Raw genomic sequence first — 16,988 nt, 5'->3', positions numbered from 1 at the left:
GTTGTATTTTGTCACGCTCAACTTCTCTTGTGTAAAAATTGAAAGAAAAATCAATGTTGCTTTTACATTTGGAACCTAATACTGAAATTCTGAAATTTAACGTTTATTCAGCTTCCACGGTTTATTACTAGAAAAGGTGCGATTTTGATGAAGTTATTCTACAAGTGAACTGTACCAAATAAACTATTTTAAAAAGTATTGGAAACGTTCTGAGGCTGTACCAGACTGTTTGCAATCTTAGTATCGTATGTAACCCACAAAGATGACCTCCAGACTTGTCTGTTGCGAAGCTGGTCTTCCTCATTCTCCCTCCATAAACTAAAGGTTATCCAAAGCCCTGCTGCACTGCCGTAACTCGCAAAGCCCCATTCCGTATCACCCCTGTGATCGTGGCCTACATAGGTTCCCAGTTAAGTGATGCCTTGCTTTGAATATTCTCATCTTTGTTTTAAAATCCCTCCTTGCTCCTGGCCCTCCCTATCTCTCTAATCTCCTCCAGCCCCACAACCCTCCCAGAGATCTGTGGCACTTCTCCAAGGCCTCTTGAGCCTTCCGATTTTAATCTTTCCATCGTTGGTGGCCATGCTTTCAGGTGTCAAGGTTGTAAGTTTTGGAGTCCAACCCCACCCCCCCCGAACTCCAGTATATACTATCTGTCCCTTCAAGGTGCTTGTAAAAACATACCCCTTTGACCAAATGTTTGGCCAACTGCCCAAATATTATTTTATGTGGTTCCATGTCAAAATTTGTTTGATGGTGTTCCTGTGAAACAGCTTGAGGTGTTTTATTATGTTAAAGGTGCAATATAAATACAAGTTATTCCTGTTTTATGCAAAAATGCATTTTAAATGAGAAAAGTAAGACTGAATAATGAATCCTTCAGCGACTGTCAATTGTCCAATTAAAATGGTTCACTGTGACTAGAAGAGGGAAGGCAGCAGGGAGAGGCTGTCGTGTCTTTTAACAGGCAAAAGTTGTAGGTTCACAGAGAATGAAGTATTTCCATGTGCCCCTATCGGATTTCAGCAGTTATCTGAGATTCCAAGATGGCGCCGGAGCGAGGCGACTTCTTGCAAACTGTGCCCAGCATACCCTCTAATTCTATCTTTTACTCTCGTTCTCTGCTTCTAAAACTTCATTCTAACTCTTTTAAACTCTCTAACAATGTTCTGTAGTCTCTCCTTCCTTCCCTATGTACGGTATGCATTGTTTGTACAGCATGCAAGAAACAATACTTTTCACTGTATACCAATACATGTGACAATAATAAATCAAATCAAATCAAAATTATCTCAATTTAGTGTATGGCCAGGTAAAGACATTCCACAGAAGTCACCACAAGGTCGCCTTTATAGCATTGCTAAAAATATGAAGAGGATGTAGGTTTCTGTGCCTTCAGATTCAGAAATAGCTCCATAGATCATAGGTGTCCTCCCCCTTTAGAATGATGCTGGATGTTGTGCAGTAGATCAGAGATTACACTGGAACATGGCTGACATCACAGTTGAGGTAAATTAGACATTTGAATAACAATGATTTGTGAATGAGGTCATAATTGCATTGTTGTGACTGTTCACTGTGATACAAAGGAACTCAACTATATTGCCAGATTAAACAAGCCAAAATGTCTTGTAAAAATACATGTAAAAAGCCATTTGAAGACATTTATATTATCAGCATGTAAGGGCATGGAGCAAACAGTGAGTGACATTATATCAAGTGAGGCCATCAGTGCAAAAAGACCAAAGAACTGTGGTGGCTAAGAAGGAGAATGTGGAAGGATTTTAAAAAAGGTGAATCCATTAGGATAAATTAGAGAGAAGCCTTGGGGAAAACGTAAGAGTGAACAGCATAAAAGGGGGGATTTTAAACATTAATTATCAAAAGATAAGCTGAAGAAACAAATAGACTAGCAGAAAAAGCTAAAATCGGTGGATGTCAACCACGAAGATTAACTCTTAGGTAATGGATCAGAAAAAGGAAAAGATAAATTTAGGTTGCAAAATTCCATTGTTGTTCTATAGTATCTGGTTGTTTAACAAGTTGCTCAAAATACTCCTCTCCACTACTCCGGAGGAGGTATTAACCCATTTATTTCAGATTAAAGTAAAGTCACCATAGTCCCAGATGACCATCGCCTGCTTTCCCCTGTGAAGGAGAGAGCTGACCTGTTGTGATTTAACCTGAGGATCACCACACCTCAGGCGTGAGGGGCAGGGTTGAGAAGCCGGAGCCTTCATGAATAACCTCAGCCGGTACGGGAATTGAACCTGCGCTCGAAATGTCAAGAGTAATGATAATCAAAATCTTACTAGGATGACATTTTTTCAACGCAAAATTAACTTTTAGTTGAGAATCAAAATAATGTAGGAGCAAAAAAATGATTTAGTTTTGATAATGAAAGAATAATAACCTCAATGAAAAGGAACTCCAGTACATTGATAGTTTAACAAAAAATAGAAAATTGGAAAGAAAGATGCTGGCTGTTGAATTTTTTAAAGTGTGACAGTAGGTAATATTTAATGCCCATTCCCGGAGGCACTTTCGGAGGCTGTGGGGTGGGCGTAGGCCATTTGCCTTCCTGTCTTCCTCCAATCGAGCTCCGAGCGGAAAGGTGAAGGGCAGCCTTCCCTCCGGTAGGCCTGAGGACAATACCGGCACTGACCACCACTTCCAGTGGCATTACACGTACTGTGAGCTGCTGGTCTCTGCTTGACCGGAAGCTCTCGGCAGCGAGATTTGCACTTTGCTATGGGCCTTGCTATGCAATAAGCATGGGAGGCCCAGCATCGGCAGGTAAGTGCCTGATTACCTCTTAACAGTATCAGGCCCCCCGGAGAGAAGCAACGCAGTGTTCTCACTGGTTTTCTGGCCAATAGGCAGGACCCCCCACCACCTGCATTATATTCCAAATTTATGTCTTTGACACAGCAAATCCCTTTTCCTTATCTATCTGTATTCTCATTATCTGAAATCAGTCCTTTCTTAAATATCTAGCTTATTATGTTTTTTTTAAATTGTAGTCTTGAGTTGAACCATAAAAGAAAATTGTAATAGAATGTAATAGTTCATGAATAAAACAATAACTTACCAGTGTTTTAATTTATAAGGTTTTTCCCATTCATGAAATAATTTCATGCTCTTGACTGTTCTCTGTTGTGTAATGTCTGATTATTTATTGGACTGTTTATTTTTCCCTGCTAGTTTTCAGTGGGCCTCCAGATCTACTTCATGGCAATGCCCTATACCAGAGGGTGAGAACAACTGCAGAGGTATTTACATTCTTATGGCTAGAATTAACCAGTGTGGCTTGCCAGTCATTTTAAAGCCTTTCAAATGATCAGTGTTTGCAACTTGGATGATATCAGTTCTGTGTGATGCTGATTATTCTAATTTATGTGCATACTTTGAGAGGTGCACAGCAAAGGGTTTGTGGAGTCCCTGGAACTAATGATTAATGTCTCCCTTTCTTTTGGCAGGATTTAGCAAATTTGTTGTTCTCTGACGCTTTGCCTTATAAAACCTTGAGTACTTTGTCTCCTTCCCGATCGTACCCACCGACAGGTAAAGTTTGCTGTTCATAAATTTTGTAGTACTTGATAATTTTCCAGTTACAAAGCACATAGGTTTCTCATTTTTGTGTTCCTATTATCCTAATAATACCTCCATAAAACACGCAAACAATAGTACCATCTTGTTCCTTAACTTCACATAAACTAAGAATTCGATCCTTATACATTTTAAAAATCTGCACACTTTTTCAAGTCTTCATCCAAAACATTCCATAGATTCACCCCACAAACTGAAATACACATGGGCTGGGATTTTTGCTCTCTTTTGTTTCTGGCGGGTTTGGCGATGTGAGTGGAAAATCTGACGCGAGAGACAAATCGTGTTTCGTGAAGATGTAAAAGTTTGATGCGATTGTCCCTGCCAATGATGTGATGGGACCATAATTTCCATTCATTAACATCTCACTATCAGGCCTCTAAACCTGAATCCACCCCCGTAAGAAAGTGCATTTATGTTGGCGTGAATCACGACTGGTCTCTCAAGGTGTGCACCTGACGAGCAGACCTCCAGAGGAGCTCGGGTGAAGGCATCGCTCAGCATGGGGAGGGTCATATTCAGCACTACTGCACTGGGACAACATTTAAAAATGGCTGCCCGATCTTCAAACTCAGCGTGACGTTACGGAACCCGGCCCTTGCCATTTGTTTTTTTACTAAGTTCGGGACGATACGGTAGAGAAAGCTGTCATTGGTGCTCATGGCTTTAACGTCGCTTTTCCTAGCCGCTATTGGCCTTTGCTGGTATTCGGGAAAATTCCGCCTGTTGTTGTAAAGTGGTACGAACATAACATTTATTAAAGTTACTTTTCCTTCTTAATTGATAATAATCATCCCTTAAAGGAAACTATTTTGCAAAGTTTCAGGCAATAATTAAATTTTTGCTTTATACAAAATCATTACCATTTCCAGTTCAATTCACTCACTAAACTTCAACGCTGTACATTTAGAAATGTTTTGTTGGTATATTCTTCAAAGTTCAGTTTCTTTAACTATTCTTATCGCTTTTTCTGAAACATGTAGATAGGGTTAATATTAGTTTTTTTGTGTTCATCAAACTTTCAAACTATCTAAATATGGAAGAATAAGTGAACTATACAAAATATACATACCCTGGTGGTGGGTTTTTGGCAATGGAGGCAGGTTACCATTGGCCAGCGGATTCCCTCACAGGGGGAGGGGAATCACGGACTTAGTTTTACTCTGGTTCAATAACAGCCTGTTTTTGGCAAACCATGAGCGCGATTCTCCGATGCCGCGCCGTTTGGGAGAATCGCCTGGGGCGCCATTTTTTCACGCGATGCCGGTCCGACGCCCTCCCGCGATTTACCCAAGTGGCGAGATCGGCACTATCGAGCTCTGCGCGGCGCAGTCCGGTGAATCGCCCGAGACACCCAAAATAGCGATTCTCCACTATCCCCGCTATTCTCCGGCCCAAATGGGCCGGGCGGCCTGCCCAATACGACGGGTTCCCACCGGCGCCGTCCACACCTGGTCGCTGCCGGCGGGAACAGCGCGGGAACGCTGGGGGGACGTCCTGTTGGGGGGGTGATGGGGGTTCCTGCACCGGGTGGCGGGGGGGCTCAAATGGGGTCTGGCCCGCGATCGGTGCCCACCGATCGGCGGGCTGGCCTCTCTGAAGGAGGACCTCCTTTCCTCCGTGCCCCGCAAGATCCATCCGACATCTTCTTGCGGGGCGGCCTCGGGGAGGACGGCAACCACGCATGCACGGGTGACGCCAGTTACGCAGCGCCGGCCACGTCATTTACGCGGCGCCAATGCCTGGCGTGCGCTGACGATGCTGCTTTCGCGACACGCCCCCCCCGAGTTTCTCACGCCCCCAAGTTTCTCGACGGCGTTCACGACGGCGCGGGCACTTAGTCGCGGGAGCGGAGAATCGCGCCCCATATCTTTGATATATCCAATTTTCATAAGCTGTTGACAATCCCACCCCGAACAAAACATATTAGTTTCATCTACAAATAAATGCATTGGGATTCAGTAAATAGTCCAAGTCATTGAATTCAAAATTGGCAATTGTTTATGTGAATTTCATAATTTCGGATCTGCGCCAACACAGTTGTGGTTTAGTTTTGTTGCGTGTTTAAAAACTGACTAACCATAACAAATATCTGAAAGCTAGGAAATGTTATTCCACTTTTACATAAAATCTTTCAAGTTAGGGAATTATTGCAAAGAAATTATATGGACAAATCAGGGGCCACCTATGGATTAAAAGTAAAATACTGCGGATGCTGCATGTGAGAAATAAAACAGAAAAAGCTAGAAAAACTCAGCAAGCAGGTCTGACAGCATAATGTGGAGAGAGAAATGTTTTGAGTTCTTCAGAACTGATGAGATATACAGAAATGTGCTGGGTTTTATACTGCTGAAAAAGGTGGAGCAAAAAGGAAAGTTGGAGATAGATTAGAGGCTGGGAGAGATTAAATACCAAAGATGTCATGGGGCAAAAGGCTGTGGTAATGGTTGTCAGGAACTAAGCAGAGGCCCAAAGTAAGTGTTAAAGGCAAAGTAGGGGACAGATCTGTACGAAAGCAAAACATGAAAACAAGATGTCGGCTGGCATTGGCAAAAACAAAACAAAATGCAGGATAGAGTTCACGGTTAAAGTTGTTGAACTCAACGTTGAGTCTGGAAGGCAGTAAAGTGTCTAATTTGAATTTGAGGTGCTGTTCCTCAAGCTTGCGTTGGGCTTCACTGTCGAGGACAAAAATAGGAGCACAAGAGCATGGTGGTGAATAATAGCAAGCAACTGAAAGGTTGGGGTCATATTTGTGGACTCAATGGAGGTGTTCCAGAAAGTGGCCACCCAGTCTGTGTTTGGTCTCCTCAGTGTGGTGGAGACCACATTGTGAGCTTTGAATATAGTGGACTAAATAGAAGGAGGTGCACATAAAGTGCCACTTAAGCTGGAAGGAGTGTTTGGGGCCTTGGACTGAGAAGAGAGTAGGTAAAAGGGCAGATGCTATATCTTCTGCGATTGTGTGGGAAGAGGACAATGTTTTGGAGCTGATAGAGAACAGGGTGTCATGGAGGGAACAGACCCTTTGATATGCTGACAGGGGAGAGGAAGATGTGTTTGGTGGTGACATCTAGTTGGAGGTCAAGATGGCGATAACCCTTTGAATGTGGAGGCTGGGGAGTCAAAACTGAGGACAAGGGAAAGCCTATCATCATTCTGAAAGAGAGGGGAAGGGGGGGTAATGGGTCTGACACAATTGATGGCCCTGTCAACCACAGCTGGGGCGGGGAATCCTCCAGTTGAGAAACAGGAAGGCATGCTGGAAATGCTGTTTTGGAAGGTAGCATTGTCAGAACAGATGTGATGGAGAAACTAGGAGAGTAGAATGCTTCGCATAGCCCACAAAGTCCTTAGAGGAAGCACGGTGTGAGAAATTGTAGTTGAGTCGAGGGCTTATAATAAATACTCGTAGACAGCCTATCCCCAAAAAATGAAGACCGAGAAGTCAAGGAAGGGAATTATCGGAGATGGACCATGTGGAGCTGGGAGAAAGGTGGAAATTGGAAGCAAAACTGATAAATTTCCCCCAGTTCCAGGCTAGAGCAGGAAGCGGCATCAATACAGTCATTGACATACAAGAAAAAGAGTTGGCAGGACTGGAACAAGGAATGCTTCACATATCCCACAAAACAATTGGCATGATTAGGGCCCATGTGGGTACCCATATCTACACCTTTTATTTGGAGTAAATGAGATAAATTAAAGGAGAAATTGTTCAAAGAGAGAACAAGTTCAGCCAGGTGTAAGAGGATGCTAGATGGAGACTGGGTCTCTGCGCAACGAAGAAGCAGAGATCCCTCAGACCATCGTGGCGGGGGTTGGAGGTGTAGAGAGTTTGAATATCCATCGTGAAGAGGAGACAGTTAGGGCTCTGAAACTAGTATTGTAGAATTGACGTAGCATGTAGGTGGGAAGAGACTGGACAAGGAGAGAAAAAAAAGGGATTTGAGATAGGAAGAAATAGGTTCAGTGCGGCAGAAACAGACTGAAATGGTGGGTCCACCAGACAATCCTTTCTGTGGATTTTGGGAAGTAAGTAAAAGCAGGCTGTGCAGGATTGAGGGACAATGTGGTGAGAAGCTGTATGTTCTTTTGTTGCTAACCTTTGAACGTTGTTCAGACAAAAAGGGCTGCCTCATGTATTTCATATGAAATTCTCTATCTGAGGGTAGAATTTGAGAAAGCATTATACGGCCTGTGGGTACAAGATGACTGGACTTTGTGTCAGGACTTTTTCTTCTCAATAGATTGTTCTAACTTGGGAGAAATGTTGACCAGAGCTGTATATTACAAAACCCAGTTGACTTTTCTGTAACATTGTTAATAGTTCTACTGTGTACCCATACCCCCCTCCCTCCCCCCACAAGCAAGGTAAACCTACCTAGTCAAACTTATTTTTAGCTTAAAACCTCAACTTGGAGAAATTTCAGAGTAGTAAAGAAACTTAGTCAGCTTTACCAGCTATAGACTCAGTCCTGTAATGAAATGTCCTCTCTCCTAGGAGTTTTCAATCAGTAAAGTTATTTCTGGGTAGAATCTACATACAGGTATATTCCAGAAGAAGCTCCTTTTAAGTTCACCAATATCAGCATTTAGAATCCTAACCAGAATTCTAAGTTATTGTTATCTATATGTGGGATTGTGAGGAGAGAGTGTTCAGAGTCCTTCCCATTTATTCCCTTTGTCCATTTATTTAATTGTTTTTGGTCCATGGACCCATATTCGGGATGTGTCTTTAAGCAGAAGACTAGTTGAAACAGTATGCTTGCCGGGACACTGTGTTCCAGATTTTGTTTTTGGAGAGAAGAGGTCAGACTCTTCGGAACCGGTTAGATCTTAGGAACCAATTTTGGAGGAAGTCCGATTGATTAACCAGCAACCGATGGGTTGGCCAGGGACAGCCTTCTGCCTGACAATGGTCAGTGATTGGTTCCTGCGTTATGCTTTCTGAGAGAACTTGGCAAAGTCATTAGACCTTTCTCTCTCTCTCTCTCTTCTCTCTCTCTCTCTCCCCTGCTTGCTGAAGTGAAAGAACAGCTCTGTTGTTCTGAAAGCAGTGAGTGCCTGACACTTTTCTGTGAACCTGGAATGACCCTGAGTCTACAGAAAGGCAGCCAAGCTTGCAGAGAACACCATCTAAAACCTAGAAGGAAGTAATATCAAAACAAAAGCTGAACTTCGGAAAGCCACTAACTGAAAATGATCCCAGTGGCTTCAAAGATCTTTATCTTTTTATTTTATTCATATTTTCTTTCCTGTCCACAATCCTTTCTCCTCTGTTGTTTGTCTGTTTAGAGAGTGAGGGTAGTTAAGAGGGGGAAGGAAAGGGTAGGGAAAAGGGTATTAGATAGTCAGTTACATTTTCTGTCCATTTAATTATAATACTGCACATAATAAAAGGTTACTTGTGTTGAAGTTAAACACACCTGGTGAATGTAGCTTATTGGGCTCAATCAAGGACCTTGAGTATTTTAAATAAAATCTAATTTAACGTGTGTTGCGATTCAGGTCAATTTAGCCAGAGTGTCATGAGAATAAGCATGAGACTACAACTCTTTTATACTTGTTTATGAATATTTATTATAGGAATCAGTTATAGATTAAATTATAGCAATGGAATAGATGGTAATTAAAGCTAGTTATAACATGACAGTTCTATTTAAGATTACATACAATATTTAAATCTACCGTAAGAAACAATTTGGATATTTAAACAATTATTGATTTGAAGAAGATTATACTTACAATCCAGTATAATATCTTCATAGTATGAAGCGTCTTTGTCTCAACTTTTTAAGGGTCATTTCTCAGAACTCAACCCTTTGTGTCCTAAGCATGGCTGACCTCTGCCTCTGTGTCTGTGTTGACCTTTTAAGAAATTGTCTTTGTTCCTCTTCCAAAACTTAGCTGCATTGTATTCTACACAAACATTTTTTAAAGAAAGGTCCTATCAATCTATTTTTAGAATCCTTGTGGGTCATGTTGTTTACTGTCTAGGTCCTTACACGTGTTTGGCTTTCTTCCAACAGTAAGGCATTCAAGGTTTTTTTTAGTTCCCGTGCTTTCTATCTTTTATGTTGACTGGGTTTTTGGCAATGATACAAATGTTTCATGATGTAGTTGAATTTTACTTCAGTAATGTAATTAACACCTCAATTCTTCATTCAGTGGGTCACTTCCTTCACAACATTTGAGACCAAAGGTTTGGAGACAAAAAATGAAAGTTAATAAGATTGGAAACATAATTCTGTCTTACTTTGCCATTATCTAATATTCCAGCCTTTTAGGTAACAAGGCTTGCCACAGGTGAGATTTATTTAGGACAAGCTTTCTGGAAAACGAATGTCAATAAACATACATAATAACAGACAATGCTGGAAATGCTGAGCAGGTCTGGCAGCATCTGTGAAGAAAAATAGAGAATTTTCTGTTTTTATGTCAGATGTCCAGCATTATTTTGTAACAGTATTTTGCTTTTCAATTAAAAACCTTAATTCTCTTACTGAGTGACCTCTGCCTGGTTTCTGCAATGCCTTACTGCAGATAAATAGATTACTACTGCATACTTTCCCCCTTCCTTTCATTCTTACTCTATTGAAATTAGACACATTATAGTAACTCTTTCTTTACCTCGTCTTTTCTTATCTCCTTTAGGGACATTATCACTCTCTGTCTTTCCTACCTCTGCAGACTTTCAAAAGCCAATGTTGATGCCTTCTCAATGCTACTTCTTTATTTATATTGCCTTCTTTATTGTTCTTTTGAACCTTGTTGAAATTGTGCGCTCTGCTAATTGATGATTCACCTAATTTTAAACATTCACTTCGTTTTCTCAGTGATGAAGACATTGGGAAATGGTGGATTTTAATGTTCTATAAGCCAATCTAAAATTAATTTGGGATTAATTTTAAATATTTCTCTGATGTTTAATATGTGAAATATAATAATGTGTAAAGGTTAATGACTATTCCTTGTGTTTCTTATTGCTGATTGCTCAGTGGATTGCTCTTGAATGTTGGTATTACAGATGGAATAGCATCCAGTAATTAAGTTGGAAACTGAAATTGTTAGGGTCAAGCTACTGGCATGGGTTGAGGGTCGGCTGACTGGCAGCAGGCCAGGGGATAAAGGGGTCTTTTTCAGGATGGCAGCTGGCTGTGTTCCACATGGGTCAGTGTTTGGACCACAATTATTCATGATATACATTAACGATCTGGAAGAGGTAACTGAGTGCATTGTTGCTAAGTTTGCAGATGATACAAAGATGTAGAGGGTCAGATAGTTTTGAGGAAGGGGGAAGCTGCCGAAGGACTTGGACAGGCTAGGAGAGTGAGAAGTGCAAAGAAGTGCCAGATTGAATACAATGTGAAAAAGTGTGAGGTTGTGCACTTTGGTAGGAAGAATAGAGGCATAGACTATTTTCTAAATCTGGAAAGGCTTCAGAAATCTGAAGCACACTTAGGAGTCCTTGTTCAGGATTCTCTGAAGGTTAACATGCAGGTTCAGTTGGCAGTTGGGAAGGCAAATGCAATGTTAGCATTTATTTTGAGAGGGCTAGAATGCAAGAGCAGGGTTGCACTGCTGAGGTCATATAAGGCTCTGGTCAGATCCCATTTGGAATATTGTGAGCAGTTTTGGGCCCCGTATCTAAGAAATGATATGCTGGCCTTGGAGGAAATCCAGAGGAGGTTCATAAGAATGATCCCAGGAATGAAGGACATTTGAGGAACATTTGAAGACTCTGGGTCTGTACTTGATGGCATTTAGAAGGATGAGGGGAATCTCATTGAAATTCACAGAATACTGAGAGGCCTAGATAGAGTGGACATGGAGAAGATGTTCTACTAGTAGGAGAAATGAGAAACGAAGGGCACAGCCTCAGACTGAAGGGACGATCCTTTAAATCTGAGATGAGGAGGAATGTCTTCAGCCAGAGGGTGGTGAATCTCTGGAACACATTGCCACAGAAGGCTGTGGAGGCCAAGTCACTGAGTGTCTTTAAGACAGAGATAGATAGCTTCTTGGTTAATACGGGGATCAAGGGTTACGAGGAGAAGGCAGGAGAATGGGGACGAGAAACATATCAACGATGATCGAATGGCGGAGCAGACTCGATGGGCCGAATGGTCTGATTCTCCTATATCTTATGGTCTTATGTAAATTGTCTAACTTTTTTTAAAGATAATTTTCCAGGGATTCTTTATCTTCCAAGTATACAGTAGTGTTTAATTCATAATATTGATTAGATGAAGGAATTGTTTTGCTCACCACTGATGCATTGCAAATAAAAAACTCACGAATTAGACCTTATCTAAGCTTAAGATGCTTTAAGATCAAATGTCAACTCAGTACTCCAACTGAGTAGACATGTATAAGACGAATGCCTAATGCAATGCAAACATTTGTTGTTTTTCTACAGGAATGGGTTCAAGTCCTTCATCTGGCTCTACAATGCAAGGCTTTGGGCACACCGCAGGGAAAACATCTTCAGGTAAATGCAGAAACAGATCTCTGCTACAGACTACTCCAGTCTTGCCTAAAGCAATGCAGTCAGCGATTCAGTCATGAATTGTATATTCTTTTGTCTAGGAAAACCTGGCAAAGATTCAATATCTTGATTTTCCAGACATTATTAGATGATAATTAGACTGAGGCCAAACCTGGCTATTTCAGCCTTCATTTATTAAGACATAATTGATTGTGCTGCTGCATGTATATATCTACTTTAAAAAAAAAAAATTTAGAGTATCCAATTCATTTTTCTTCCAATTAAGGGGCAATTTTTGCATGGCCAATCCACCTACCCTGCACATCTTTGGTTTGTGGGGGCGAAACCCACGCAAACACGGGGAGATTGTGCAAACTCCACACAGACAGTGACCCAGAGCCGGGATCGAAACTGGGACCTCGGCGCAGTGAGGCAGCAGTGCTACCCACTGTGCCACCGTGCTGCCCTATTAATATATCTACTTGATTATTCTTGTTTGGATATTTTACTCAGTCTACGTCTATCTGTTTTGAGGTTTATTTTCAGAAAATTATAATCACTTGCCATACAGCTGTTCTTATCGCCTGCAAAATATTTACAGGGATTTTCACTTTTGTTTTCAGTGACTTGTTCTGTGAAGTACGTTTTTCTCTTTGACTCAGCAGCGCTTTGGCTGCACAATCGCCTGCCCTTTGTGCAATTTGTTCAACTTTTCATTACATCCAGGCAGCGGAGATGAGAACCTTCCCTGTTTATTTTCCTCTGTTTGCCATTTCAATTCAAATTAAACCGATTTCATGTAACTTATCATAAGTAGCAGCGCCAGCATTTCCTAAACAACTTCCAAGTTTGAATCCTGAAGCCATCTCTTACATCATGCTACCTAAAACGATTGGCTGCATTTCAAGTGCTTACCTACAAGGGAGAAGAAGGAAATTGCCTTTTTTCATGGTGAAACACCTATTTAACGCCAAATACTGATGGACAATATTGGTGTTCCTGAATAGTGATCAAAATGTCTTATTAGTCCAATAGTCTAAGTCTGATCTGTTGCGGCATTTCTATTGCCCTTGTATTGTTTAAAATGGGGTTAGCTAGAATTTGGCCTGGATGATTAGATCTAGAAAGCCACAAGTGGTTAACTAAATTTTATTTATATGCCGTTTTTGTTATTAGTAATCTCTCCAATAAAGGGATTTATTTGTGCTACTAGTTAATCTATCACCAGAATCGACAATTTAACTACATTTCATTTATAAGCAATGTCGGGTGTTTTTCTTTTAACCAGCCCAGGCACCTTGAGCGTGGGAGGAACCACTTGATAGCTATGTGATTGGCACAATAATCATCTCCTTGCACCTTTTCAGTGTTATTCAGCCACACTGGCTATGAAATCAGATGTGAAAAGGAGCTTATCAGAATTGACTGTGGCCTCATTATGGTTGACCTTGAAATGTGCTGGACAAATAGGTGTTTTATTTAGTCATATTAGCCAGATGAACACTTAATAAATTAGCAAAAAACTTGGGTTAAAACTAGAGTGTGCATGCAGCTAGAGGAGGAAGGTCTTCTATCTGCAATATAAATTGGGAAAAACAAACCATTTAATGTTAGTTGTGGCTTTCCATTGGAATGGTACCAAATACTGCAGGATGGTTTGTTTATTGAAGTTCCACAAATAACGTATCTTTTATTTTTACACTAGTCTGAACAGTGTCCTCAACCGTACATTCTTTTAATTAAATAACGTGTCTCTGATGTACTAGCCCCAGGAATGCATAGACTACAGAAATAAATGCTTCCCTATGCATAAATTGGCGACAGACTAAAAAGTTGTTTTATGTAACTAGATTTGCATTAAACAAGACTAGCAATACCAGTGGAATACAGATTAGAATACAGTACAGTAAAAATGTGCTTTCCCCCCCCCCCCCCCCCCCGATTTATTGGCACTGTGCTTGTCTCAGCCTGTACCATGTGTTGCTACCAAGTCTGGCTGCTGAATCATAGCAGTTAAAATTAATGTTTATATTATTATCAGGTTCTGCCAGTGATGCAATTCTTAATAAGATACAGAAAGCAGCAGAAGTTATGGTGAATGCTGTACTTCCTCAAGATTGCCCCAGAAATCGTGGAAACCATTATCATACTGAGGGCTACCAGCCAGTATTGTCAACCGTCTCTGAAGGAAAAGAGCTGAAACCAGTTTCTAAAAGTCCTGTTGCTAAACACAGTACAAAAGGTAAGTTCGTCTTCCCGAGTTAGAATGGGTTAATTCATTTGAACAATGCACACCTCTGGACAAATGTTAAAGGGCTGTGTGGTAATCCCCTCTCAGTTTCTCATTCTCCCATGCTAACTAGAATTTCATTAACCTAAAAATAAAGTAGAATAATTTTTTTTTCTCTGCCTTTGATTAAACTAAGGCTTGTCTTGAAATAAAGTTGAAAAGCGAATACAAAGTACTTTGGAAAACGTTAGAACATTGTACACAAAGGAAGAACAGCTTTGGCTTTGGTATCTTTATGATTTATTTTTCTTTACAGCAATTCATCATCAAGCTGGTCTGCCAGGGGGAGGCTGGGAAGAAAGTGACAGTGGGCACAGTTCCCAGGATTCCTCACAGACTAATTATATCTCCGATGGCAGCAATAGTAAAGCAGGTACAGACAGCCAATCAGGGGGCAGCAGAGAGAGCGGAGACTTAATGGAAAGGTAAAAGTATATGAAAATTTAACAGTCTGCTAATGAGCTAGTTTAGTGCCAGTTAGTGAAGTTAAATACAAGTACAAACTTGAAGTGGAACTTACGTTTCGGTCACAGTGCAACAACAGATATATTTGAAAACATTAAAAAATAGGTACCAGGTGGTGTGGGAACACAAGCGCTGGATGATGGAGTTTCTTTTTTACACTTGAGGAGTGTGAATAGCGAATCAGGTTTCTACTTAATTCTGGTCTTTGTATGAAAATGCTTAACGTATTTCAGTTCATTGCCTTTAATCAATGCCTGTTGGGTTTCCCTGTGTTGAACATTCGAACAGACAGAGGCTCGATACAATGTGGGTTTGAAAGATTAAAAGTCCCTGTAGTTAGAGCAACTGCATATTTAGTCGAGCTAATTTGTCTGAATTTTGTGTATTGGTGAGCGTACATAAATATATATATACTTATGTATTTAAAAGTTCAATTTGTCTTCCCAATACGTTCAGTTCTTGAGTCCTTAGTTTATTTTAAAATAGTTAAAGTATTATAATGAGCATATCCTTTGCCAACTTAGTTAAAATCAACAGCGAATGTTTTAGTTACCATATAATTCAATACATTTTCCAATGGGAACAAGACTATAATTTAAGTTTAGCCTGGGATTGTTTGGAAGATTTAAATTGTGTTTCGAAGCTTATATCTTTTTTGATTTCTGATCAATAGAGTTGAATCGATAAACGTGAATGACTGCGTACAGGAAATAGCCTTGGTAAACAGCCTAACCCAGGGGTCAAAAGTTTTTCTGACTAGAGATGAAATACAACATTTTATCAAAGAGTGAGTATGATTCTGCTAATAAGCCATTTGATAAAAACCACTTCATTGAATTTCTGAAATCGGTAGCAGCAACAGATTTTTAAATTTCTGACATGCACTGTAATGGATGATTGTTTGAAAACTGCAATGTCCATAAGATTACAATCCAAGAATATAGTCCTAATTTCTTAATTTATTGTTCCCTATTTTTTCTGATTGAATTTTTGAATGGTATAGTTTTAATAAGCCACTTCACTCGTCGTCTTATGGAAACTCTTTGGAGACCAGTTCTGGAATACTCTCAAAAAGAAATCAAATAAAGTACTCTCTTTGTAATTTGGCTCTGAACATGGCTTCTAAAGTTGATATCTTGGTCAGTGCGCACTGTGCTAAACTATCTAAATTTAGATTGAAACGCTAACCGTGTTTCGGAGGTAGAGCTGAGGGTGGATTCACTGCGGTGCAACTGTGATGCTGAGCAAGTCGTGGATAGCATGTTCAATGAGGTGGTCACGCCACAGCTGAAGATTGAACAGGCAGCACAGACATGGGTGACCACAAGGCAGAGCAGAGGAAGGCAGGTAGTGCATGAATCCCCTGTGACCCCCCCCCCCTTCTAACAGATATACCATTTTGGATACTGTTGGGGGAGATGAACGTACAGGGGAAATGAACGTGCAGGGGAAAGCAGAGACAGCCAACTTCATGGCACCACGGGTGTGTCTGCTGCACAAGAGGGGAGGAGGAAGAAAGGCAGGGCTATGCTGTTAGGGGATTCAATTGCAAGGGGAAGAGGCTTTTCTGTGGCCACAAAAGAGACTCCAGGATGTTGCTTCCCTGGTGCCAAGGTGAAGGGTGTCACTGAATGGTTGCAGGACTTTCTGAAGGGGGAGGGCAAACAGACAGATATCATTGTACACATTGGTACCACTGATTTCAGCAGAAAAAGGGATGAGGTCCTGCAAGCAGAATTTAAGGAGCTAGGAAGCAGATTTTAAAAAAAGGACCCAGAGGTGGTAATATTTGAATTATTTCTGGTGCACATGCTAGTGAGTATAGAAATAGGAGGTTAGTCCAGATGAATGTGTCGCTGGAGAGATTGTGCAGGAGGGAGGGCTTTAGCTTTCTGGGACATTGGAATGTTTTGGGGGATGGTGGGACCTGTACACAGTGGACAGGTTGCAGTTGAACCGAAATGGGACCAGTGTCCTTGCAGGGAGGTTTGCTAGTGCTGTTGGGGAGGGTTTAAACTAACTTGGCAGGGGGTGGGATCTAAGAGAGGGTTCAGCAGGGGGAGATGCAGAGGTCAAAATTAGAATGGGCAGCAAATGAGTCATTAAGGCATAGACATTATAGACCAGTTAAGC

General features: G+C 41.0%; 1 protein-coding gene across 3 annotated transcripts in view; it reads left to right on the top strand.

Moving 5' to 3' along the window:
- Positions 1 to 16,988, top strand: part of tepsin (TEPSIN adaptor related protein complex 4 accessory protein) — a 39,447-nt gene that overhangs the window by 9,462 nt on the left and 12,997 nt on the right. For 2 of the 3 annotated variants that reach the window (XM_072483458.1, XM_072483459.1), the window contains exons 5-10: positions 3,205 to 3,272; positions 3,480 to 3,564; positions 12,032 to 12,103; positions 14,142 to 14,342; positions 14,647 to 14,815; positions 15,529 to 15,642. In XM_072483458.1, coding sequence (XP_072339559.1) covers positions 3,205 to 3,272; positions 3,480 to 3,564; positions 12,032 to 12,103; positions 14,142 to 14,342; positions 14,647 to 14,815; positions 15,529 to 15,642 — 709 coding nt within the window. Of the gene's footprint in view, positions 1 to 1,565; positions 1,794 to 3,204; positions 3,273 to 3,479; positions 3,565 to 12,031; positions 12,104 to 14,141; positions 14,343 to 14,646; positions 14,816 to 15,528; positions 15,643 to 16,988 lie in introns of those variants that run through there. The other variant, XM_072483461.1, reaches the window with a different exon arrangement.

This window comes from Scyliorhinus torazame, chromosome 18 (genome assembly GCF_047496885.1).
Source record: "Scyliorhinus torazame isolate Kashiwa2021f chromosome 18, sScyTor2.1, whole genome shotgun sequence".
In the NCBI taxonomy this organism is placed as follows: Eukaryota; Metazoa; Chordata; class Chondrichthyes; order Carcharhiniformes; family Scyliorhinidae; genus Scyliorhinus; species Scyliorhinus torazame.
This window is presented reverse-complemented; position numbering and strand designations above follow the sequence as displayed.